This window comes from Sarcophilus harrisii, chromosome 3 (assembly GCF_902635505.1).
Source record: "Sarcophilus harrisii chromosome 3, mSarHar1.11, whole genome shotgun sequence".
NCBI lineage: Eukaryota > Metazoa > Chordata > Mammalia > Dasyuromorphia > Dasyuridae > Sarcophilus > Sarcophilus harrisii.
The window spans coordinates 569,056,331-569,080,865 of record NC_045428.1 but is presented as its reverse complement, the minus strand read 5'-3'; the positions used below and the strand labels follow the sequence as shown (position 1 = coordinate 569,080,865).

The window sequence follows — 24,535 nt, the reverse complement described above, 5'->3', positions numbered from 1 at the left end:
TTCTATGAATCTATGAACTTTCATAGGTTGTAATCATGGATAAGTCACTTCTCTTCTCTTCTACAGAAGGAGGCCTCTAGATGGCGACTGAGGATCCTTTCAGCTTTGGATCTGAGGTCTTGGGACTCCTTTCAGTCATGACTCCATTTGGACTTTTCTTGTCAGATCCCGGAGTGGTTTGCCATTCCTTCTCCAGCGCATTTAACAAATGAGGATACTCAAGCAAATAGGGTTAAATGACTTACCCAAGGTCACCCAGCCATTAAGTATCAGAGCATTTAAACTCAAAAAACTGAGTCTCTCTGACCCAGTGCTCTATGCACTATGGCAGCCCCAGCTGTCCCTTTTTTCCTCATTAGAACTTCTTGACTCCAGTCCCAGTGCTCTGTGCACTGTAGTGCCCCCTTTAAGTACTAGGGTGTAGAGGATTCCCCACTCTGGGAGAAGATCAAACCCCAAGGTCAGACTATGCTGAGTGTGAATCATAACCAAGCTCCCCAGGCCAGGTGGAGAATGCGAGAACTGCTGAAACTGACTTAGGGATGTGGACAGTTGTTTCTAGAATGCCAGGAATGGGGGGGACTGAAGAGCATCCTAAAGTCCTTGAAAAGTGAGTTTATTTAACAGTATCAGGAGAGGCTCTTGATTGAACTGGAGGTCACAGGATTCCACTCCCTACTTGGTTATTTGGGCTGTCATGATCTTGGACAAGTCATTTAACTCTATATGCCTCAGATTCCTAATCTGTAGGAGACTGGACTTGATGGTCTCTGAATCACCTGTTGGCTCTAGCTCTGTAACCAGTCCTATTATTTCTGTCTCCTATTGGATCCAACCTGCTTTCCAAATGCTGGAAGCAAAATTGGGTAAGGGAGTGGGGATTTAGTCTTATCTAATGACCTTCTCTCATTAAAATGTAAGCCCTTAGACAACCCCAGCTGTCTTGCTTGCTTATTTTTGTAAGGCACTTTGTACACAGTTAGCACTTAATAAATGCTTTATTTATCTGTCTCTTCTGTCAGTCAGTATGTATCTTAGGATCATAGGTTTTGAATACAAAGGGAGTTGGAAAGCCATCTAATACAACTCCCAAGGTCACCCAGGTAGTGTCAGAGATGGGATTCAAAGCCTGACCTTCTAACACTAGAACCAGGACCTCCCACAGGCCAAGGTCTTTTCCTAAGAGAATTACAGAGTATGATGGTTCAAAGGAAAAACCAGAGGGGAAGAGCCTCCTCCTCCTTGTGAAAAGAAGCAGCCCACCTAGGTGTCCTTGATTGGAGGAGAAGTCATTTTCTATCAGAAAACTCCCACTTTTAGGAAGTGTTCCCATCTATCTACCTTCCCAGACAGTCACCCACTGCTCCCAGTTCAGCCGTTTGGGAACAAGCAGAACAAAGCTAATCCCTTCTTCAGGTGACAGCTCATCAAGCAGGAAAGTGACTACATAAGCATGAGGTTCCCTCATCTGTTCCTCCCCCCCCCCTCCAACTCTTGTCTAAACATTTCTAAGCTAAGCACCCCTACTCTTTCAGACGTTGCTCAGATGGTACATCTGCCAGTCCTCTCTCTATGTGAAATAGTGTCTTACAGGGCAGAGGCTCAGAGATTTAAAAGCTGGAGAATAAACTTGAAGAGACACAAAGTTAAGGGGCAGGGATCATAGCAATCCCATAGAAAGAGAGGTCAGAGAGGGAGGGAGAGCATGAGAAGAACTGGAGAGGTCGGGGATCAAGATGATCTCCACCTTTAATGTGACAAAAGATTGGCTCTTGCCACAGAAAATGCTCCAGGGGGAGAAGGGGCCTTAGGTTGACTGAATTTATAGTTTTATCAAAGGGAAAGAGTACAGGATGACTAACTATAGAACAATAGAGAGGGCTGGAAGGAGCCTTAGTACATAGAATGTCAGAGCTGAGAGGGCCTTAGAACATGGAATGTCAGAGCTGGGAGGGCCCTTAGAACAAAGAATACTAGAGCTTGGAAGGTCCTTAGAACACAGGATATCAGAGTTGAGAGAGCTCTTAGAACCCAGGAGGTCAGAGCTGGGAGGGCTCTTAGAACACAGAATGGCAGAGCTGGAAAGGGGTACTGAATATCAGAAGCACCTCTGAGATCATTTTGTTCATCTTCCACATTTTACCAAAGAGAAAACCCCGAGAGAGGATTTGATTGTTTGACACAGAAACAGCATATGAGTGGCAGAGCTGGGCCCAGAACCCAGGTCTCTTGACTTTCTGTTAAAGACTCTTGGCCAGTGGGTGTTTATCTGCAGTACTAAAAAAATTTTTTTTCCTCAGAAGCTGGAATACTACGTGGCCTTCAGGGTACAGATATATCTGTCCACATATCATTAGAGGGTGCTAGGACATTAGGAGCAGCTGGGCTATCTCAGGCTCTCCTAGGGAATAAGGGAAACAAGCCGTGTCCTTCCTATCCCCTGTGTCTTTGGACCTCTTCCACTTCTGGTGTTGGGTAGGTAGAATGTGTGGATGGCCTTTGGTTATTAGCTGGGAGGCAAAGGAGGGAAAGTTGGGAAACCCAGATTGATGGTATGCAGTGTGGATTCCAGGGATGAAAAGGATCCTCCTCCCCCACTAAAGGAAAATGACTTGGGTGGGGCTTAAACCCTGGAAGGAAAGCTCCTTCAGTCTCTGATAGAGTGACTCCCTCCAGGGCCTGGGAATTATAGAACTAGCATTGTCCCTATCTAAGGCTTTGATATGGGGCAAGGGCTGATTCTGGGACCTTGGGGCTCTAACCTTTGCGGGGAGGAAGAGGAGGTCCATAAGTCTGCAGGCCAGAGAGGAAGAGAGGACCCATAGGCAGAGGATTTTTGAGTTCTGCTCATGCCAAGGAATCCATGCAGGTTTTGGCCCCCAGCCTGGCTGAGCTTTTGATCCTTTGTTGACAATGGAGGGAAATCTGATCCGCCTCATGGGGGTGCTGGGAGAGATAAGTCTGGCAAAGGCAAGGTCTCCTGAGATGGGGGGCAGGCCCACACCTGCCAAGTCATAGTGGGAGTACCCTGGCAGATCCAGGGAAACCCCATCCGAGAGGCCACCTCTCGGAGCTATCCAGTGTCCTACTCCCTTTCTCTGGGAATTAGGGATCTCTGGTTGGAGGCTCCTGGGAGAAACGATAGCATTTGACCCCACCCAAGTTCCCACCACACCCCAATGCCACAGGTGCTCTCTGCTGGGTCTGCCAGCCTCCATGTAGCTGCCTATCGGCTCCCTCTGTGTCTCAAGCATGAAGCTATAGATCTCAGGAATATGAATATTTGGGAAAAGTCCCAAAGATTTGACCAGAGCTTTGTAAAAACCATAGATAGTACTCAGAGCTTTCAGTAGTAGAAATAGGACCATTTGTTCAGCAACTTAGGGACATAGAGAGTCACCTGGAACATGTAAGTGACTTACCTGACTCCCATAACCTTCAGATCATAAAACTATAGCCTCTAGAGGTAGAAAACTTCACAGAAGCAATCTAGACCAGCCCCTCTATCCACCATCACTTCCTTTTACAGATGAAGAAAACTGAGGTTTTTGGAGGTTAAATGTCTCACTAGAGATGTCAGAAAACTTGAAACCAAATCTTTTTGGCTTGAAGGACAACTCTATTCATTACATCATACTCTCTCTCTCTTAAAAAAAAAATCATTTTCCTAGTATATTGTCTCTTTTTTTCCTGATAAAGAAACTGAGTTTAGGATTTGTTTAAATTCCTAGAAAGTTCCTTTTACATTAAGGGCTTTCCATATCTGGATTTTAAAAGCCGGGAAATTTAAAGCAAAGCCGCCCCCAACACTCACTTAACTTGGTGATTGGGAAATTCTCACTGAATCAACTCCCCATCTGGTGAGGAATTTATTCTTACAAATTTTAAAAAAAAAAAAAACTTAAACCTCTGGGAAAGGAGAGCTCAAAGGATTTGGTCAGACTTAATTCTTCAAATTATTAAAGCAGTTATTTTCAGGATTTAGCACGGCAGAAATGTGCCCTAAACTTCTTCTGTTACTATTAAATTCCTCTGAAATCAACCCTTTCCTTTTACTGAGGGGAGAACGAACCTTGGAGGGCGGACAACCAACAACCGTATAGGTAACAAAGACCCTAACCAGCCTGCCCTAGTAAGAGTACTTATTTAGAACCCCACAGAGTCAGTCCTTTTATAAATCTTTAAAGAATCCATTCCTTTTTAGGAAAAACAGAGTTGGGGGCGGGCAAGCACCTTGGGGAAAAAGGCTTCCCTTTTCATTTCCGTCTTTCGGATGGGTGGGAGGGTATTAGAGACCACAAGGTCCCTTTAGGAGCTTTGGATTTGGGATCAGAGGACCCTTTACCTTTAGCTTATGCGAGTGACCCCCTGGGAAAGCATTTCCCCTGTGCCCGTTTCCCCACCCTAAAAACATGGGGTGGGACTAGGCCCTTTCCCGCCCAGTCCTGGCCGGGTCCCACCAGACTGTTCTCCCGTGCGTTCTCGGGGCACCCCCGAGGATCAGGAGTGGGCACACCCGTGGGTGGGACGGGGGGAGGGAGCCGGAGGGGATGGGATGGGGGGCGGGCCACGGGAGAGCCTTCTGCCATCCCGGGAAGGAGGAGGGGAGGGAGGGAGGAGGAGGAGGAGGAGGGAGGAGGAGGAGGAGGAGGGAGGAGGAGGGGGAGGAGGAGGAGGAGGAGGAGGAGGAGGGGAGGAGGAGGGAGGAGGAGGGGAGGAGGAGGAGGGAGGAGGAGGAGGAGGGAGGAGGAGGAGGAGGAGGAGGGAGGAGGAGGAGGAGGGAGGAGGAGGGGGGGAGGAGGAGGGGAGGAGGAGGAGGAGGAGGAGGAGGAGGAGGAGGAGCGGGAGATCCCTCCTCACGTGAGAGGCCGCCGATGCCCACAGAACCCCGTCCTGCTTACTGCAGAGCCTCGGCTCCCAAAGTGACCTATTTCCGAGAGCCCGCTTGGACCCGGTTCGCTGCATCCCTGCAGCCGGGGCGCCGCGGAAGGTGGTGGGCTCCGGGCGCGATGAAGCGGGCCCCCTAGCCCTGTGGCTCCCGTATCCTGGGGAGATCCGGATCCGAGGGGCCCCCCGCCGGCCTCCCCAACTTGGGCTCGTCCGTCCGGGACCGGGGCCTCGGCCCGATCTCCGGCCCGGCCCGGCGCAAAGGAAGCCCGCCCCCGTCCCTGCCGGCCCCCCCCCCTAGCATGGAGCGGGGACCCCGCCACCTGGGAGAGGGTCAAATTCCTCACCGGCCAGGGAAAGCACCCTTGGAGCCGGGGAGGAGCCCGCGGGGGAGCGAGGCCGGGGAGCCAGCCCGTGGGGGCGGGGGCGGGGGACCGAACCCCAGCCGGAGCCCGAGCCCCATCGGGCGCCCCAGCCCCGGCCCCAGCCCCTCGGAGCGCAGCCAGCGGCGCCCACCATGAAATCCGACGGTGACGAGAGGAAACCGGGTAGGTGGCGGCTCCGGCGCCCCAGCGTCCTGGGGGACCCTTCGGGGGGCTGGAAAAGGGGTGCCGGTCGGGAGGGGGAGACTGGAATCGGTGGCCTCGGGGTGAGGGGGGGCGGGGGCGGGAGGAGAACCGGGGCTCCCGGGCCCCGGGCTATTGTGGAATCTGCCGGCCTTACCCGGCTTGCGCTTTGGGCACGGATGGAGACAATGCCTCCCGCCGGCCGGCCGGCCGGCTGCCTGGCGCGGGCCACCCTGGGGCCGGGCTTCGGACTTCCCCTCTCCCCGGCCCGAGCAGATGTTCGCGGGGAGTGAGCGAGCAAAAGTTCTCGCCGCCCCGAACTTGTTGGCGTTGGCCCCGGAGCCGGGCGATCGGCGTGATGTCCTTGTGGGAGGGGGAGCGGGAGGCGGCGCGGCGGTGTTTACATGCGGGAGCCCCAGCGGGAGCTCGCAGTTCCGGCGTCTGTGCCTGGGGTGGGCCGGGGGCGACCGTCTTAGCGATCCCTGCCGGGCGGGCTGCGGGCCGGGGGCGACAACAAGTGCGTTTGCTTGGTCCCAGGTGAGAGGATGAGGAGAGCGAGAAAGGGCGACTGCAGGGTACGGTCAAGGCCAAGTCCCGAGGCCGTGGGACCAGTAGCTTTAGGGCTGGAAGGGCAAAGAAAGCTGCTTCGAGCTAAAGTCCGGTCTTTCTTACCTCTGTCTGTCTGTCTCTCTGAACTTCAGTTTACTCATCTGTAAAATGGACTGGATGACCTCTACGAGCCTGAAGTCCGATCTTTCTTACCTCTGTTTCTGTCTGTCTCTCTGAACTTCAGTTTACTCATCTGTAAAATGGACTGGATGACCTCCCTGAGCCTGTCCAGATCCAAATCTAAGAAATGATAAAATCCTCTTTTTGGACTGGGGGAAACTGAGACCCAGACAAAGCGACATGTGATGGAACATGTTTAGAGCAGATATCGGATTGAAATGTGCTAGAGACATTTCCAACTAATCAGGTCAGCTCCCTTCTTTTCCAGAAGAAAATGCCAAAGTTTAGACAGAGGGTCATTTGCCAAAGGTGGTAGTAGAAATGGGATTCAAATCAAGTTTCAACTTTTCTAAACCCCTTTTCTTTTTGTGCTGGAGGGGATGTGTTTTTTAAAAAAAAGGGGGGGGGGGAGGTTGGAGCTGGACCAGGAGGAAAGTGAAGTTTACAAGAAATCCCAGCATCTACCTTTAGCTGGTCATAAATGATTTAAAAGAGCCCAGTTCCTCTGCAGGTAGATATCTTTGGTTCTCGTCTGAAATGGAGAAATGGGTACATCTCTTTTGCAGTTGAACTCCTTGGAGATCAAGGAACACAGGAAAAGAAATTTCAGTGGAGCAGAAACATATGTGGTACTCCAGTTGTAGAGTTGTTATTAATGTGAAACATTTGCCAAAAGCACAGAAGACATGTTTTAGTTTTTAAAATGATCTCAGTCGAACATGCTTGGACAATTGCTGTTACATGGTCTGTTTCCCTCCTATCTCTTCCTTTGGGTCTGATGTGAAAACTTCTTTAGATCTATTCTTGCCTGATGGTCCTGTGATTTTATATGTAGGAAGCCACTTAGGCATAGGACAAGAGAATCTCCAAGTGAGGTTTATAGAATACAAAAATTACAGATTACCAGAGCTGGGAAGGAGTCTGGGCCAGAAAATGTCCTTTGAACATAAACTGTCAGAACTGGGAAGGTCCTTAGATCATAGGATGTCAAGAATTGGGAGAAACCTTAGAACACAGAATATTAGAGTTTGGAGGAACCTTAGATCATAAAATGTCAGAGCTTGAAGGAACTTTAGGACACAGAATATCAGAGCTCTGAGGAATCTTAGATCCCCAACTGCCAGAGCTTGGAGGAGCCTTAGAACCTAGAATATCTGAGGTAGTAGAACCTTAAAATGGGAGAAATGGGAGAGGGAACTCAAACTAGAGAATGTTAGACCTTGGTCTGTGTGGGGGGAAGAGGAGTCATATCTTAGAATTTGACCTATGGTAAAATTGACCTAGAGAGGCTGTTATTTGCCCAAAGTCCCTTGCCAAGGGGAGACCCTGGCACAGCTGGGACTCTGCTCCAGCTCCTCTGACCCCTAGGACCGGTATTTTTTTTTTTTTCACCCTGCAGCATAATCCATGTTTGAAGCTTTGCCTGGTATTTCCAGTGGTGAAAGATTTCCTGGCATTACCAGGGCTTTTAATTCTTTCCTTTCAAGTGAGGGAAGTTAGTTTGGAAGGCCTCAAGCCCTAACCTGTCTAGGCTGCTCTGCTCTCCAGGGATACGGGGCCCGGAGACCTCTTTTCCAACTGCAGAGACTGGTCCTATCTGCCCACAGCCAAGCCAGGATTGGCCGCCACATTGTTCTGTTTCTAGGAGCAACTGAAATGCTGGAACACTATTGGTGATTCTGATGAACTCTGAATGGGACGGTTCCTATGGAAAGGCTGGCTCGGGAATGGACTCTCCCAGAGAAGAGTCACTTGTGTGCCCCGGAGAGACCTCAGCAGGGAACTTGGAATGTTGGGACTTTTTTGGGAGACAGAGGGCAGCAGTGGCCTGGCGTCTGGTGAATGAGCCCCTTTTCTGATTTGGTCTCTCCTTCCCTCCCTCCCTGGTCTGGCAGCGATTTGTGATCCCTGCACTAACAAAGAATGCTGCAGTAACCTAGGACTGGACACATCTGTTGGAGTTATTTACGCCCTGTGTGTGTGTGTGTGTGTCCTGTATACAAGGAAAGCACCTGAGCCTGGTCCAAACCAGCCAAAGCCTTTCTCTACTCCAAGCAGGCAACAAAGCAAAGGGATAGAAATGTCAGCTTTTATTTCAAGGTTTTGCTCTTCTCTGTTGCTTCCACTGACTAGAAAGACGTTAAGACCGAGAGAAAGGGGATATGAGACACTTTGAAAAAAGTGTATTTTCCAGATCTTCAAGAAATTGTTTATATCTTTTGTATATCTTTATATATCTACATAGGTCACACATCTTTATATACTATTTTACATGTATAATATATTTATTACAGTATAACATATATGTATTATATATGTATATGTATTATAATATAATATGTAATATGTGTATTATAGACATAATATACACATATCTCTTAACTCCCTCCTTATAACTTCTCCCAGAGAGCAAGCCTTTATGTAAAGAATTTAAAGGAGAGAAAAAAAATCTCTCAATACATGGGAGAAAAATTCTGATGTCATATGCAAGCACATCTATGAACCCCTTCTTCCAGAGAAGGGGCTATACCTAATTCTTTTTTTTTTTAAATAGCAGCTTATTATTTTTCAAAATGCATGCAAAAAATAGTTTTCAACATTCACCCTTGCAAAACCTTGCATTACAATTTTTTTTTCCTCTTTCTTTCCTAGACAGCAAATAATCTAATATAGGTTAAACTTTGTGGCTCATTCTTAACCGAGCTTTACTCTACTGCCCGGGCTTTGCAGGATGATGGAGAGATTGAGTTGGAAAGCCTGAGTTTAAATCCTGATTCCTGAATTTGCTACTAGCATGATCTCTCAAGCAAATCCTTTGACTGCTCTATACCTGGGTTCCCCCATCTGTAAAATAGAGATGATAGGATACCCATCTCACCTGACTGTCATGGCAAATGTAACAAGAGTGCTTGGTAAATCTTGAAATGCTACAGAAATGGGAGCTGTGTTATTATGTAACCGTGGGCAAGTTTATTCTTGTTCTGGTGCCTCAGTTTCCCCACCCCCCATCTCTTCTGCAGGAAAAGTGGAAACAGCTCTGGTGCTAAATACTTTGTAGCAGAGTTTACAGAAGATCCCTCCATGGATCCCCTGGGGTCATATAGACAAGCCTCCCCTTCTGAATCTTGGTCTATATAAACTCTGCAATGACCTGCAGCCTTTTGTGATGATGAATATACATCCTATCTCTCCACCCTCGGAGTTCTGTCATTAAGTGCTCGTAAATAGAAGGTGCGATTATGTAAATACTCATGTAGAATGTAGCCAGACAGGGAAGTGTATTTTTCTTGTATACAAGTGGGTGCCACTGGTGTGTTTGTAACAACAAGAGCTTAATGACTCGCTCTCTTCATGGAACACCTATCTCCGAGGCACCAACGCCAAGGTGCCATTAGCCCTTGTGACAGACAGTCCTTGGGGGCAGAAAGAGATCGGTTCTCCTAATTGACACTTTGCACATGGCCCTATGAGGCAACTCGATTCCATCTGTGTCTGCTCTAAGTAGGCCGCAACACGTTTACCATAATCACTTGGACGGCCCATGAGTGAAAAAAAAAAAAACCAATAAGTATAAAACAACAACAAAAAACAAAAACAACAACAACAGTATTATAACTGAGAGAGTGAGCACGTGATTTGCCCAAGCTAGAGTCAGAATTGGAATCCAGTTCCTGGAACTTTGGACACAACATTCTTTCCACTAAACCAACTCCACTTTTTCCCTCAATACTTGAAAATCCCAAGCTTCCCTGGCTAAACAAACCCTAAGTTTCATTACACTTGGCTCGGATTGCTCGGAGGTGGAATTTCTACCTGAAGTACAAAAGGGTGGGACTAAAAAAAAAATGGCCTCTGGGGTCTTTTTCAATTGAAAGGCTGCAATAAAAAAAAAAAAAAAAAAAAAGAGGGGGAGAGGAATTGTGTTTCAGGTTTCATACAACCAAAGTGTTGTACTGGCCTCCAGAAAATATTAAAAGACCCAGAGGAAAGGCCTCTGGCAAATTTGGACGAGCTAGGAATGAGCCAGCTGCTATCTGAACTGGTGAAGGTAGTGCTCGGGTTGATATAATCAGAGTCCTGACTGACATTTATTGTAGCTCTATTCAAAGTTTATTTTATCATATGACAGCTGTTTTAAATGTTATCAGCCCATTTCACAGATGGGAAAATTGACTCAAAAGTGACTGACCCATAATTTACTAAAGTATAACACTAATATGTGTAACAGGGGATTGATTTTTTTTCCTACAATCAAGCCAAGAGCTAAGCCAGGATCTAGAATCCTGAGATCTTATTTTACTACCCTGCCTCCCAACCAAATCACTTCCTTTTTTGTCTCCTGTGTATAGAAAGCAAATGACACCCCTCCCTTCACCCTAATCCCCTCTTTGGCTCCCTCCCTTCCCCCACAGTTTCCACACTGGTCAGACCCTGGGGCTCTCCGATCATAGGAAGGATGATGAGCTCTATGGTTTCTGTGACTGCTCCTGGGTATGGCCAGGAGTTTTCCTTGGGGAGATGAACAGAAACTATTTTGGGGAGAAATTGTAGCTGAAGTAAACACTCAGTCCGGCTACAAGGAGGCTTTTCCCAGGGAGCCGGCAGATGCAATTCCCAAGGGTTCCTTCCCCGGTTGGAGGAGATGAAAGGAATTCCAAGTGGGGCGAAAGGGGCTGGGGAAATGAGGGCAGTTTGGAGATTTGGGGCCCAATGGCTCCACGGGAAGGCGGGATTTTCCCACACCTCCCTGACAGCTCAGGTAGGGCTTAGGAAGTAGTTTCAGACTGACAGCGGGGGGGAGGGGGGCAATTTGAGAGGGCCCAAGCTGGGTGGTGTAGTCGGGCAACCTGCCACGTCTGGGGGCAGTCACAATCATGCTAATGACTGGGATTTATTTAGCATCCCAGTCGTGATCTCATTTAATAATGTATGTAAAACATAGTCCAGGTGTAAAGTTGTCAACATTCCCTAAGGTTCCTCCCGGCCCTGACATCCTATCTTCTAAATTACCTTCCTTCCTTATCTCTAAAACCCCAGAGGGCAGGGTCAGTTTTTCCACTTTGTTTTTGTATCTCCCCTCCCCCAGTCCCACTCTGCCTAAAGTAGGTGCATAATAAATGTTATTGCCTCAGAGGAGGAAAGCTGGTATAGTTAGATTTCCCTACTGAAAGGGAAGATGGGGAAATGCTTCTCTGGAATATATTTTTGTTCCGGGGTGGAATGGACCACATGAGTGGGAACTAGGGTTCAAATCCCACCTCGAGACTGACCACCTTAGGCAAATTACTTTCCCCTCCCAGGGTCTTCAGTTTTGTTTTGTTTTTTCATTTTTTTGGGTAGTTTTTTAATTTTTAAAATACAAGTAAAGACACTGGATCTTCACTTTGTAAAAATGGAGTGTGGGAAGCTAGGAGGCGCCATAGTACAAAGAGCACTGGGTCTGGAGTCTCATCTTCCTGAGTTCAAATCCAGCCTCAGACACTTACTAGCTGTGTGACCCTCACTAAACCCCTTGACCCTATTTGCCTCAGTTTCCCCACTTCTCAAATGAGTTGGAGAAGGAATGGCAAACCCCTCCTGGGTCTTTACCAAGAAAACCCCAAATGAGGTCACGAAGAGTTAGACTTGACTGAAAAACAAGAAAATGGGGGTGCTGGTGAGATGATCTTAGAAGTTGCTTGCATATGTATGTATACGTACATAAATGTGTATTTGTGTACATATATACATACATCTACTCTGTGATACTCTGTATATATCTTATACATATATAATTATTTGCATGTTGTTCTCCCCTTCAGAATGGGAACTTTCTTTGTACCTCCTAGCACTTAGTATAGGTGTGTGACACACACAGTATCTCAAACATAGAAAGGATAGTGGAGAGAGAGCTGTGCTTCCTAGTTGAAAAGATCTGAGTTCGAATTTTACTTCAAATTCATCTCCTAGGTATGTGATGGAGTTGGGCGAGTCACTTTAATTCAGCCTCAGTTTTCTCTTATGTTCACTGGGGACAAGAACAGCAGCTACCTCAGGGGATTGTTATAAGGCTCAATCGATAGAAAAGGTTTTGAAACATGAAATAGTATATAAATACTAGTTATTATTATGATTGTTGATATTATTAATTCCTGTCGACTGTCTGAACTCCTGGCCCCCGTGAAGACCTTCCAATGCTGAGATTCTAAGGTTATCAAAAGCCATAACTGACCCATAAATCTCCCTCGGTTGCCCCAGAGAAGCTTGGGAAGTCACCTAGCCGGTCCTTTCCCAGTGTGCAAGCAGGTGTAATCAGGATGGAATCTTTAAGGGGAAATTTCCACTGTGATCATTCCCCTAGAGAACTCGGCTCACTGGAGACTTTCTCCTAGAGGCCCAAACAGAAATAAACAGACCCACCCCCAAAGCTAGGCCCCTTAGGTTTTTACTTTATTTAACTTATTTTTTTTTTTTCTATTGCACAAATAGGTGCCCTTTTCTTCCTTTTATGCAGTTTAAATAGTGGCTTATCTCAATGGCTTTAGTAAGTTGTCAGTTTTCTATTAGCCCTTCTGAAAAAGCAGTGGGGATGAGATTGCATCTCTAATTTCTGGGAATTAGGGAGGCTGGGAGAAATCTACCCATTAGAGCCAGTGGAAGGGATGTTATGTACTTAGAAAGCTTTTCCCCCTACACCTAAAGCTGTGATGTGTGCAGCCTCCCTGAGGTCTGCAATGAGTGGGACCAGCTTTGGAAAAGATAGCAGATGGGCCTTCCCATGGGCGTGGGAACGGACGGAGATCCCTGTTATCTATGGACAGGGATTAAGGTGTGTCCTAGAATGGAGAGAGCTCTGAACTTGGAGTTAGTCTTTTCTGTTAATTATCCATGTAACGTTGGACAAATAAGTTGCTGGTCTCCATTCCCTTATTTGTAAAATGGAGGGATGGGACCAGATGCTCTATAATGACCTCTTCCAGTTCTATGTCTGTATCCTTAGGAACCAACTCATTTTATCCTTAAATTGTAGAACTTGTTGGTCACTAGGAAATGGATTAAATCATGAATTTTATAGCAGAACAAAAGATTAGGCATTTGGCCCAGGAGAAAAAAGGACCTTCTCTGGGCTGATATGTAACCTTAGATAAAGCCCTTCACGTCTTTAGTTTTAGGTCCTTGCTCTGTAAAAGGAGGAGTTTGCATAAGTTGATCTCAAAGATATTCTTAATCTCTCATTTTGTTCTGGCATCTTGTGTTCTAAGGGCCCTCCCAGGTCTGACATCCCGGGCTCTAAGGGCCCTCCCAGCTCTGACATCCTGAGCTCTGAGGGCCCTTCCAGTCTGATATTCTCTCTTCTAAGGGTCCTTCCAGCTCCGATATTCCTTGTTCTAAGGACCTTGTCAGCTCTAATACTCCATTTTCTAAAAGGGTCTTTTGAGCTCTGACATTCTAAGTTCTAAGGGTCCTCACAGATCTGAAATTCTCTGTTCTAAGGTTTCTCTCTTCTCAGACATTCTCTGTTCTAAAAGCTCTCCCAACTCTGACATTTTTTGCTCTAAGAGCCCTCCCAGATCTGTTCCAACACTATAGATTTATAGATTTAGAGCTGAAAATAATTTTAGAGATCATCTCATCCAATCTCCCCATTTTATAAATGAGGGCAGGACAGGGCAAATAACCTGTTCCATGGCCACTCGAGTAGCCAGCAGCCAAGCTGAGATTTGAAACCAGGTTTTCTCAGGAACTTTTGCTGATCCAAGATTCTAGAGAACAACTTGTTTTGTTATCATAAAGATGGCATCTTTCCCTGGACCAAGTGGAACTGGTCTTCACAGTTAGGCCATCAGGGAATTTCCATTCTGGTTTCAGAACAAGACACATATAGTCCATACCCATGGTTATCCTTTTTAGACTTGCAAGGAAGAGCTCAGTTGAGCAAGTCCCAGAACGCACGCAGCTCCCATTCCCAAAGCCTCAGAGCCGAGGACTTGGGTATTTTACCTTGGTCCCGGATACTCAGCAAGAATATTCTGCCCTTGTAACTTAATTTGTGAATTATAATGGTAGATGCTACTTCTTCACCTAGCCCAAGCCTAGGCAACCAGATAGTGTGCCCTTCCCTGTAATCTATGCCTTCTTCAATTATTGGCTTCCTAGGAACAACATTCTTTTTTGCTTACTAATATTTACTTATTCTGAACCGCTGACCCCAAGTAGCAAAGCAGGCTGGGACCATCTGAAAAGATTGCTGCATCTCTGTTGACAGGACTTTGTTTCAGATCCCAAGATCTGTTATTTACTCCCTCTTCTCAGTTCCCCTCTCTGGGTCTCAATTTACCCATTGGTGAAATGAAATTGTCAGAATATAAGACTGGATATCCAAGGTTCCAGATAGCTCCAAGGCTATCGGTGTTCCAAGTAGGATAATTGGAGGACTAACAGACCTTTGGGTATAGGATGGCTTGCCTATCCCAAGCTTTGTTGTTTGGACTCATAGGAAAGCGATCTCAGAGATCATTTAATATATCCCTTCATTTTACAGATGGGGAAACCAAGATGTTCCTGACTGCCAAGTCTAGTGCTCTATCTGTTCTGCCTTTGACCTTGGACAAAAATGACTTTTCCCTTCTTGATTTCCTCCTCTTTAAAAAGATCCCTCAGGTCTTTTTCAGCTCCAAAGCCTGTAATGCTAGGCGACCAAGGACCGGAGTTTTGTCCAGAGACATTCAGATCACAGAGATGCTTCAGTAGCAGAGCCGAGACCCCCGGCCAAATGTCCCGACTCTCAATTCCAGTGTCCTTTCTACCACACTAACTAAGCTCCCTCTCAGTAAAGCTAAGAGGTATTAAGCAGTATCTGGCAATTATAAAAAGGGTGCTATCAGGAAAAGTCTTCCTTAGAATTATGAGCTGTCCCTGGGGTAGAATGGTTTCATTGGGAGAGAGTAGCTTTAAGCCAAGTTTGGACGACCACTCATAAAATATGGTTAAAGGAGGCATGATGTGGTAGAGAGAATCCAACTGTCCAGTCAAATACTTGAACTCAAATCCCTCTTTTGATCCTTGTGAGATGAAGGAAGTACAACCTCATTTTCAGTTTCCTCCCTTCTAAAGTCACGGGTTGGACTAGATTTTTAAAAAATAAACATTTGTTAAGGACTTCCTATACCTCAGGGACTCTAAGTCCTGGATTAAATGACATCTCCTTTAGCCCTAGATCTATGAGTGATTGGAAAAAGCATTTCTTAAGCACAGTCCTCGATGCTAGATATAAAAACCAAAATAGTTCCTGCCCTCAAGAAACTTATATTCTCACGGAGGAGTGATGATCAGGGAAAGGAATTGCTTTGTTCCAGGAGTTGTCAATATGGCTAATGGCATCCGTTCTATTGGCTCTGATTTAGGAGTGAGTTGGATTGGCTGAATGAGGTCCCATGGAACCGCAGAGTCTGCGAAGGACAAGGTCTTAAGTGATCAGAGCTGTCCTAGGAGGAGAATCGAATTCCTAATTACCAAAAGTATTCCAGTAGAGCCTGGATACCCATTTGATGAAGAAACAGGTTCAGAGAAATCACATTTTGCCCAAGGTCACACAGACATTAAGAGGCAGAGCTGAAATTGGAAACCAAGTCTTTTCCTTCCAGCTCAGAGATTTGATGGCCTTTCCTCTCAGAAGTCATCCAGATTCTCGTCTTCACCTTCAAGGACAGGGCGCCATGTCTGCCATTCGCATGCACGCTTCATCCGCGGTCCCAGCCAGCCCTTCTCCATCAGTCTCCCTGGCCCGCTGTCAGCTGCAAGCATATTTGAATCATCTGTAGTAATTTTTCCAAACTGACATTCATTGTTTATCTCGGGGCCGGCATAGTAATTATCCTTTTTAACTTCCTTCCAATCTCTTTCCTCAGCCAGATTGTTTATGTTTGTAGAAGATGTCTGCTCATTGCCTGCCCGCGCCCTCCACAGCTCCTTCCCCATGCTGGCCTCCCGTTTGGCGGCGAGGACGACTTTTCCTGATTATCATTTCTCCAATTATAATAATTCCTACCTTCCTCTAGCAAAATTTCTCCTGTGCTCTAGAAAGCCAAATGAGAATTCCTTGGGGGCGTTGCAGCTCCTTCCAATCTGAAGCATCAAGCAGCTGCTCTCCCTGAACGGAACTCCTGCAAAGTCTTCTCAAAGTGAATGGCGGCCCTCCGCTGGCCCAGATGCTCCTCACTGGGCTGGGTTATTTACTTCCCTGAGCTCTCTCTCTCTCATGAGCTACCTCCCTTAGACTTTAAAGCTCTTCTGTTTAATCTGTAAGTTGTTAGAAAAAGAGAATTGGTTCAAGGGGATCTGAGTTCAAAACCACTTACTCCATGACTACCTTAGGCAAGTGGCGATCTCTTTAGAGCTCAATTTCCTCATTTGTGAGATATGTGTGTTTGGTGGGCAGTGGGTGGAGGAGATGTTGAACTAGGTAACCTCTAAGTGACCTTTTTTTTTTTTTTTTTTTTGGCTGAGGTATTTGGGGTGAAGTGACTTGCCCAGGGTCATACAGCCAAGAAGTGTTAAGTGTCTGAGGCTGGATTTGAACTCAGGTCCTCCTGACTTGAGGACTGATGCTCTATCCACTGCACCAGTAGCTACCCCTAAGACACTTTCTGAATCTAAATGATCTTTCACTGTGCAAAATGGGAAACCGACTTGCAGAGGGTAGAAGGGATTTGCCCACCAGCTAGTGCAAGGCAAAGCCAAACCTCTGATTTGTGTCTTTCTACTCCAGGTCCAGTTTTTTACATTTTACCCCACACTCCTTCCCCCCAGGGAGGCTGGTTATCTGACCTTCCACTTAAATCCTTGACACTGTTACCATTGATTGCGCCATATTGGTAAAGAGCCTCAAGTTGGGAAGCTGGCCTGGAGGAACTAGGATGTTTAGTCTGAAGAAGAGAAGGCCCAGGGGAGACGTGATGATTGCCCTCAAGTATTTCAAAAGGTTCTCATGGGAGAGGAGGAGGAATCAGTTCATTTTGGCCACAAGGAATAGGACTGGGAGTAACAGGGGAAAGTGGCGGGAAGAGGGACTTAAGGTCATTGTAAGGTGGTGATGAGGAACATGCTAAGGAAAAGGACTTAATACATTTCTCCGAGAAGATGACAATGGCAATTATTGTTGTTATTGTTATTTGCTAGATGTGGTAGTGGGTAGAGTTTCTGGACTTGAAGATAGGAAGACCTGAATTGAAATCCTGCCTCAGGAAGATCCTGGGCAAACCACTTTGGTCAGTCAGCCTCAGGGTGTTCTTCCATAGCATGTGGACAATAAGAATACTTCCCTCACAAGATGAGATGAGATAATTCATAGCAAGTGCTTCAGGTACCTGAAAACACTTTATAAATGTTAACTATTAATATTATCCTTATACACAGTGTTTCATTTGGTCTCTTTGAGGGGATTCCCCAGACTTCTTCCTCCCCGGGACCTCTCGGCTCTTGCATCGTCTTTCCTTCCCCCTCATCCCTAAGTCCCTTTCTTCAGGACATTGCTCTCTTTCAGCTTCCTGGCAGGTAGCTAATCTCATCAACAGAGGGTTGCTCATGTTTTAAATAGGCTTTCCTGGCTAGTGTGATGATCCCTCTTAAGAACCGTATTAACATTTTGCCGGTTGGTGATGAGGGATCATCTGGAGACCCAGCAAACGTTTATTGAGCACCTCTGTGTACAGTGATCTAACATACATGAACAAGTTCTTGGAAGTGTTTATAGATCCAGTCATACACTGATTTTTGCCAACTGGAGTTTGGCAGACCGACTGACTGCGTATGTGACTTAAGGCAAGTCCCCGATTTCCTTGTTTGTTAGGAAGTTGAACTATCTTATTCCTGAGTTTTGAAATCTTATATTATTTTTTTTTTAATGTAATATGTCTTCTGCTTTAATCTAAAAGAACCCAATAGGGATTCGTTTATTTTATTATGATTCCTGCTGCTACTGCTACTAGTAGTAGTATAAGTACTAGAATACTACTATTACTGCTATTACTATTACTACTACTATTAAGAACTTGTATTTACACAGCACTTTTTTTTTTTTTTTTTTTTTTTTTTTTTTTGGTTAAGTGACTTGTTCTGGATCAAGCAGCTAGTAAGTGTTAAGTATCTGAGATCAAATTTGAACTCAGGTCCTCCTGACTCCAGGACCAAGGCTCTATATACTGGATCATCTGGTTTACACAGCTCTTTAAAGTTTGATTCTCATTTGATTTTCACTACAATTGTTTGTTTTTTTTTTATTGGTATATTTTTAATTTAATTTAATTTTTTTTAGTAGCCTTTTATTTACAGGATATATACATGGGTAACTTTACAGCATTAACAATTGCCAAACCTCTTGTTCCAATTTTTCACCTCTTACCCCCCCCACCCCCTCCCCTAGATGGCAGGATGACCAGTAGATGTTAAATATATTAAAATATAAATTAGATACACAATAAGTATACATGACCAAAACGTTATTTTGCTGTACAAAAAGAATCAGACTCTGAAATATTGTACAATTAGCTTGTCTTCACTACAATTGTGTGAGTTGTGGGTGTTAGTATTTATGTCCATTACACAGATGAGGAAGACTGAGACTGAGGAAAATATACTTTCCCCATGTCACACAGCCCATAAGCATTAAGGATTCAAATTCAATCCTGGATCCAAGCCCTTCTCTCTCTCCACCAGTTGCCCAGCCAGGGCGGGCTCCATTCCCATGCTCCTTAGATGAGACCATTTCTTTCGACCTTCCGTGAGGATGGAAAGCACTTCTCTGTCCCCAAGACGCCATCCAGGACTCGGTATTTTGGGAAGCCCAAGAGACCTTCTGACTGACAAGTTCTTTCTTTTTGATTTCAGCAGTGACAGAATCATCCAGAACACCCCAGGGCAAGGCTGTGCTTCTTATCTACTTTACCCAAAAAAAAGCCCGCATGTCTCCTGACTTAGAGGTGCATATATTTTCCCAAGGCCGCATTGCACCAAATCACTTGGACCAGGCCTGCCAGAATAAGTCACTGCTTCTGGAGAGACTGACAGGACCTCTCTCCCTTTCCCTCCCCCTGTTCCAGCAACTGATGCTTTGGCTTCCTGGCTATTAGAACACCCTGAAATTTCGAGCTGGAGTGAAATTTCGAAAGCCTCCCTGCTCCAGTCTGGGCTGGGTTTGAAACAGAAAGATGCAGATTTCCAGCCCTGCTCGCTCTGCTACAGACCCGCTGTGTGGCTAATTGGAGCCAATCCCTTCCCGTCTCTGGGCCTCAGTTTCCCCAGCTGTTAAATGCATCGTTTCAATTCCACAGTCTCTGAATTGAAGGTCCTCCATCCTCTCCCCTTTACAGAAGATGAAGCTGAAATGTTCAGTGACTTATCCAAGATCAATTAGTAAGCGTAGGCTCATAAAGTCCATCTCAATAAACCTTTAGTCGTAAAATAGATTAGAACTCAAGAAAGACCTTAGAAATCAACAAATCCGAATGGATCATCCATCTAGGGGCCTTTCCTTGATGTTCTTCCTTCCTCTTCCCCAGGGTCTAATCGTCTCTTTCCCACCAGACTTTCCATTGCCTCTCATTCCCATATGCTTAACATGTGTCATAATTAGCTGTTTTTGTCTATCCCTTTACTAGAGATATTGTAAGGTCAAGAAGAAAAGACTGATTCTGGAATCATCGGTTTTAGGCTCAAATTCTGCTTTTAATACTTATTTATCTAAGTGGCTTTGAACAAGTAACTTGACCACTTAGGTCCTCAGTTTCTCCATCTGTAAAATGAGTGGGTTGAATGAGGGAGCCTCTGTGATCCTTTGGGCTAGAAATCTGGGATTCTATGAGAATTAGGAACAGGAAGCTCTCTGAGGAGAGGGATTTTCTAAACTTGATATCTTCTCTTCCTGCCAGCCCCCAACACTGAGTACAGTGACTACAATTGCTTCATAAATTAGTCTCATTCATTGTCAGTCCTTAAACATTAAGTGCCTACTGTGTGCTGAACACCAGATTAGATTGCCAGCTGCTCTGAAGTGCATTCATTCCATCCATAGACATTTATTACATGCCTGCTATGTGCTGAACACTGGATTAGATTATTAGCTGGCCTGAAATGCATTCAGTCAATCCATAAGTGTTTATTAAGTGCCTACTGAATGCTAAACATCAAACTGGATTGTTAACTGGCCTGAGGTGCATTCAATCAGTCCACAAGTGTTTATTAAGTGCTTACTATGTGTTAAACATCAAACTAGATTGTTAGCTGGCCTGTCAGTCAGTCCATAAATTTTTATTAAGTGCCTGCTGTGTGCTGAACATAAGATTAGATCATTAGATGGTCTAAGGTTCATTCTTTCTATCCATAAAACATTTATTGCATGCCTGCTGTGTGCTGAACACCAGATGAGATTGTTAGCTGTCCTGAGAGGCATTCAGGCAGTCCCTAAGTATTTATTAAGTGCCTACTGTGTGCTAAACATCAAACTAGATTGTTAGCAGCCTGAGGTACCATAGAAAGGAGACAACAGCCCCTGACCTCAGCCTGGGAGGGTTAGGGTTGGGCAGAGGCTGGAGGACTCCTGCTTCCCTTTCAGCTGTCTGATACGGCCTTTGGGCTGGGCCTTTCCTCCCTGACCCCTTAACGAAGTTCAGTAGACTAAAGGAAGGGCCCAAGGGAACCATCATTTTCCTCCCTGCCTGGCCCGCCCTCCCTGCTCAGCTCAGGTGCCACTTTCTATGCGCGACCTTTCCTGATCTCGGCCCCAGCTGGTGAGCCCTCCTGAAATGACCTTGCAGTTACTCTCTCTATATTTTGCATTTCCTTCTCGGGCACCTGCAGCTCCATCTGGGAGAATCCCGGGGAAAGAGAGATGTTCCTTCAGTAACTGAGTAGGTACTAGAACTGGGTTTCAGGTTGGAAGGCTTGGGTGTGAATCCTGAGCCTATCAGGGCTGTCTTTTTTTTTTTTTTTTTTTTTTTTTATTTAATAGCCTTTAATTTACAGGATATATACATGGGTAACTTTACAGCATTAACAATTGCCAAACCTCTTGTTCCAATTTTCACCTCTTACCCCCACCCCCTCCCTAAATGGCAGGATGACCAGTAGATGTTAAATATATTAAAATATAACAGATACACAATAATATACATGACCAAAACATTATTTTGCTGTACAAAAGAATCAGACTCTGAATTATTGTACAATTAGCTTGTGAATGAAATCAAAGATGCAGGTGTGCATAAATATAGGGACTGGGAATTCAATGTAATGGTTTTAGTCATCTCCCAGAGTTCTTTCTGGGTATAGCTAGTTCAGTTCATTACTGTCATTAGAAATGATTTGGTTGATCTCGTTGCTGAGGATGGCCTGATCCATCAGGACTGGTCATCATCTAGTATTGTTGTTGAAGTATATAATGATCTCCTGGTCCTGCTCATTTCATTAGCATCAGTTAAGTTAAGTCTCTCAGGCCTTCTGAAATCATCCTGTTGGTCATTTCTTACAGAACAGTAATATTCCATAATTTTCATATACCACAATTTATTCAGCCATTCTCCAACGATGGACATCCATTCAGTTTCCAGTTTCTAGCCACTACAAAGGGCTTGCCACAAAACATTCGTGCACATACAGGTCCCTTTCCCTTCTTTATAATCTCTTTGGGATATAATCCCAGTAGTAACACTACTGGATCAAAGGGTATGCACAGTTTGATAACTTTTGAGATAGTTCCAAACTACCTCCAAAATGGTTGGATTAGATTTCACAACTCCACCAAATGAATCAATGTCCCAGTTTTCCCACTCCCCTCCACAATCAACATATTTTTCCTGTCATCTTACCAATCCAGGTGTGTAGGTATCTTAGATTGTCTTAATTTGCATTTCTCTGATTAATAATGACTTGGAGCATCTTTTCATATGACTAGAAATAGTTTCAATTTCTTCATCTGAGAATTGTCTGTTCATATCCTTTGACCATTTTCAGTTGGAGAATGGCTGATTTTTATAAATTAGAGTTAATTCTCTATATATTTTGGAAATGAGGCCTTTATCAGAACCTTTGACTGTAAAAATATTTTCCCAGTTTATTGCTTCCTTCTAATCTTGTCTGCATTAGTTTTGTTTGTACAAAACTTTTCAGTTTGTATAATCGAAATTTTCTATTTTGTGATCAGTAATGATCTCTAGTTCTGCTTTGGTCATAAAACCTTCCCCTTCCACAGGTCTGAAGGTAAACTATCCTATGTTCCTCTAATTTATTAATAATTTCATTCTTTTGCCCTGGGTCATGAACCCATTTGACCTTATCTTGGTGTCGGCTTAAGTATGGATCAATGCCTAGTTTCTGCCATATTAGTTTCCAATTTCCCAGCAATTTTTATCAAACAGTAAGTTCTTATCCCAAAAGCTGGGATCTTTGGGTTTGTCAAAGACTAGGTTGCTATATTTGTTGACTGTTTTATCCCTTGAACCTAATCTATTCCACTATCAGGGCTGTCTTAAACAAGTCACCCGCCTTGGGTTCTGCTCAGCCATCAGAAGGGGTTACATTAGACTGTCTTGAGACGTGATGGAAAGAATGCTAGACCACATGCTGTGGGGCCTGAGTTTGAATATTGTCTGCCACTTAATTCTTTTTGTGACCTTGGCAAGTGGCTTAGTCTCCCTAGACCTCAATCTCTTCAGCTGTAAAAGGGGTCTCTTCCAGCTTTGATGTTCTCTAACATCCCTTCTAGTATTTGCTAGTATTTTGGTAGTAATCCTACCTGTTTTAAGGAGAGTTTGAAAGGAAGGAGCAAGATGCCTCCCCCAGGGCATCCTGGGAGCCAAGCATTGGAGGAAAAAACACTGTGATGAACCTAGAGACCACAATTTTAAGTCCTGGATCCCATGAGTTCTAGTGTTATGACTTGGAGCACCTCAGTTTTCCCATCTGGAGCACCTCAGTATTCCCAGAAATAGGTACAATTATCCTAGTTCTTCCTACCTCTCTCACAAGTTGCTATGACTAAAGTGCTGTAACACCTCTGAAGGATTAGATTTGGGAGCCACCGTTTGATTTTTGAGGAGGCACAGGAAAGCTGGGGGAGAGAAAGAGGAATTGGGCTTTGTTCACTCTGTGTTGGAAGATCAGAAGAGTTCCAGCAAAGCTCATTTTCCCAGCATCTCCCCGAAGGTGCCCCATCTGCCCCCCTCCCTTTCTTCTCCGCCTCTCAACAACCCGATTTGTTTCTCTTGCAGAGGGCGCCTGGCTCTCTTCCTGCTTCTGTTTGACTGTACAGGACTCCTTCCCCATTTCCTGGATTAATTTGCCAATCCTGCTTAGTTGACAGCTCTGACCTTGGTTTCTAGGAGACTGATCAGTGTCCTGTGGATTGGATCCTTTGGACGGAAATGTCCAAATGCCAGGATCTTCTGTGATCTCCCGGGCTGAGGTGGATCCCAGCTCCCCAATTTTCCCAGTGGCTCTGAGCAGTCCTCTGCAAGTTCCTGATGTCAAGGTTACGTAAACAGAGAGATAACCCTGATCCGTCACTCCTTTTTAGGGGCCATTCTGAGCTCTGGGATGGCTCAGGAGGAGCACAGACTTAAAATTAAAAGGAATTTTAAAGACCTTCAGACCCAATCTCTTCCATTTTAAAGGTGAGAAAACTGAGGCACAAAGAAATTTAAACGACTTACCCAGAGCTACACAGCTAGTAAGTATCTAGGACAGGATTCAAATTTAAGTCTCTTTGATTCCCAATTGTATTCTATTTTTCCAATTACTTGTAAAAATTGTTTTCCACATTCATTTTTGTAAGATTTAAAAGTCCCAATTTTCCCCCTTCCTCCCTTATCATCCCCTTCCCCAAGACAGCAAGTAATCCCATATGTTTATTATACATGGACAATCATTTTCAACATAAAACTCTCCTTGATTCCAGGCCCAGTACTCTTATTAAACCACTTAATAACCTTAATAATAGTTGACATTTATAACCCTTTGACTTTTGCAAAGTATTTTTCGGTACATTATCTCATTTAGGCTTCTCAACAGCCCTATGAGGGAGCTGCTGTTATTATTCCCCCTTTTATGGATGAGGAAACTGAGGCTTGGGGAGATTTTGAATAAACTATGATCTTCCAGTTAATTAATTATGATAGTTATTAGTGGTAGGATTTGAATTCAGGTCTCTATCCATTTTTCTTTAAGCAATATATGGCTTAATGGAATAGTTAACTCAGCAATCCGCCAGCATTTACAAAGTGCCTATTGTTATCCAGTTGGTCTTCAGTCACATTGATCCCTTTTGGGGGAGTTTTCTGAGATACTGAAGAAGTTGCTATTTCCATCTCCACCTTTTTTTTACT

General features: G+C 44.9%; 1 protein-coding gene across 2 annotated transcripts in view; it reads left to right on the top strand.

Moving 5' to 3' along the window:
* Positions 1-24,535, top strand: part of KAZN (kazrin, periplakin interacting protein) — a 579,480-nt gene that overhangs the window by 365,610 nt on the left and 189,335 nt on the right. Inside the window, exon 1 of one of the 2 annotated variants that reach the window (XM_031962825.1) lies at positions 5,270-5,435. The exons of the other annotated variant lie outside the window; for it this stretch is intronic. Within the exon in view, the coding sequence (XP_031818685.1) occupies positions 5,405-5,435 (31 nt within the window). The 5' untranslated portion in view covers positions 5,270-5,404. Of the gene's footprint in view, positions 1-5,269; positions 5,436-24,535 lie in introns of those variants that run through there. 2 annotated transcript variants of the gene reach the window in all.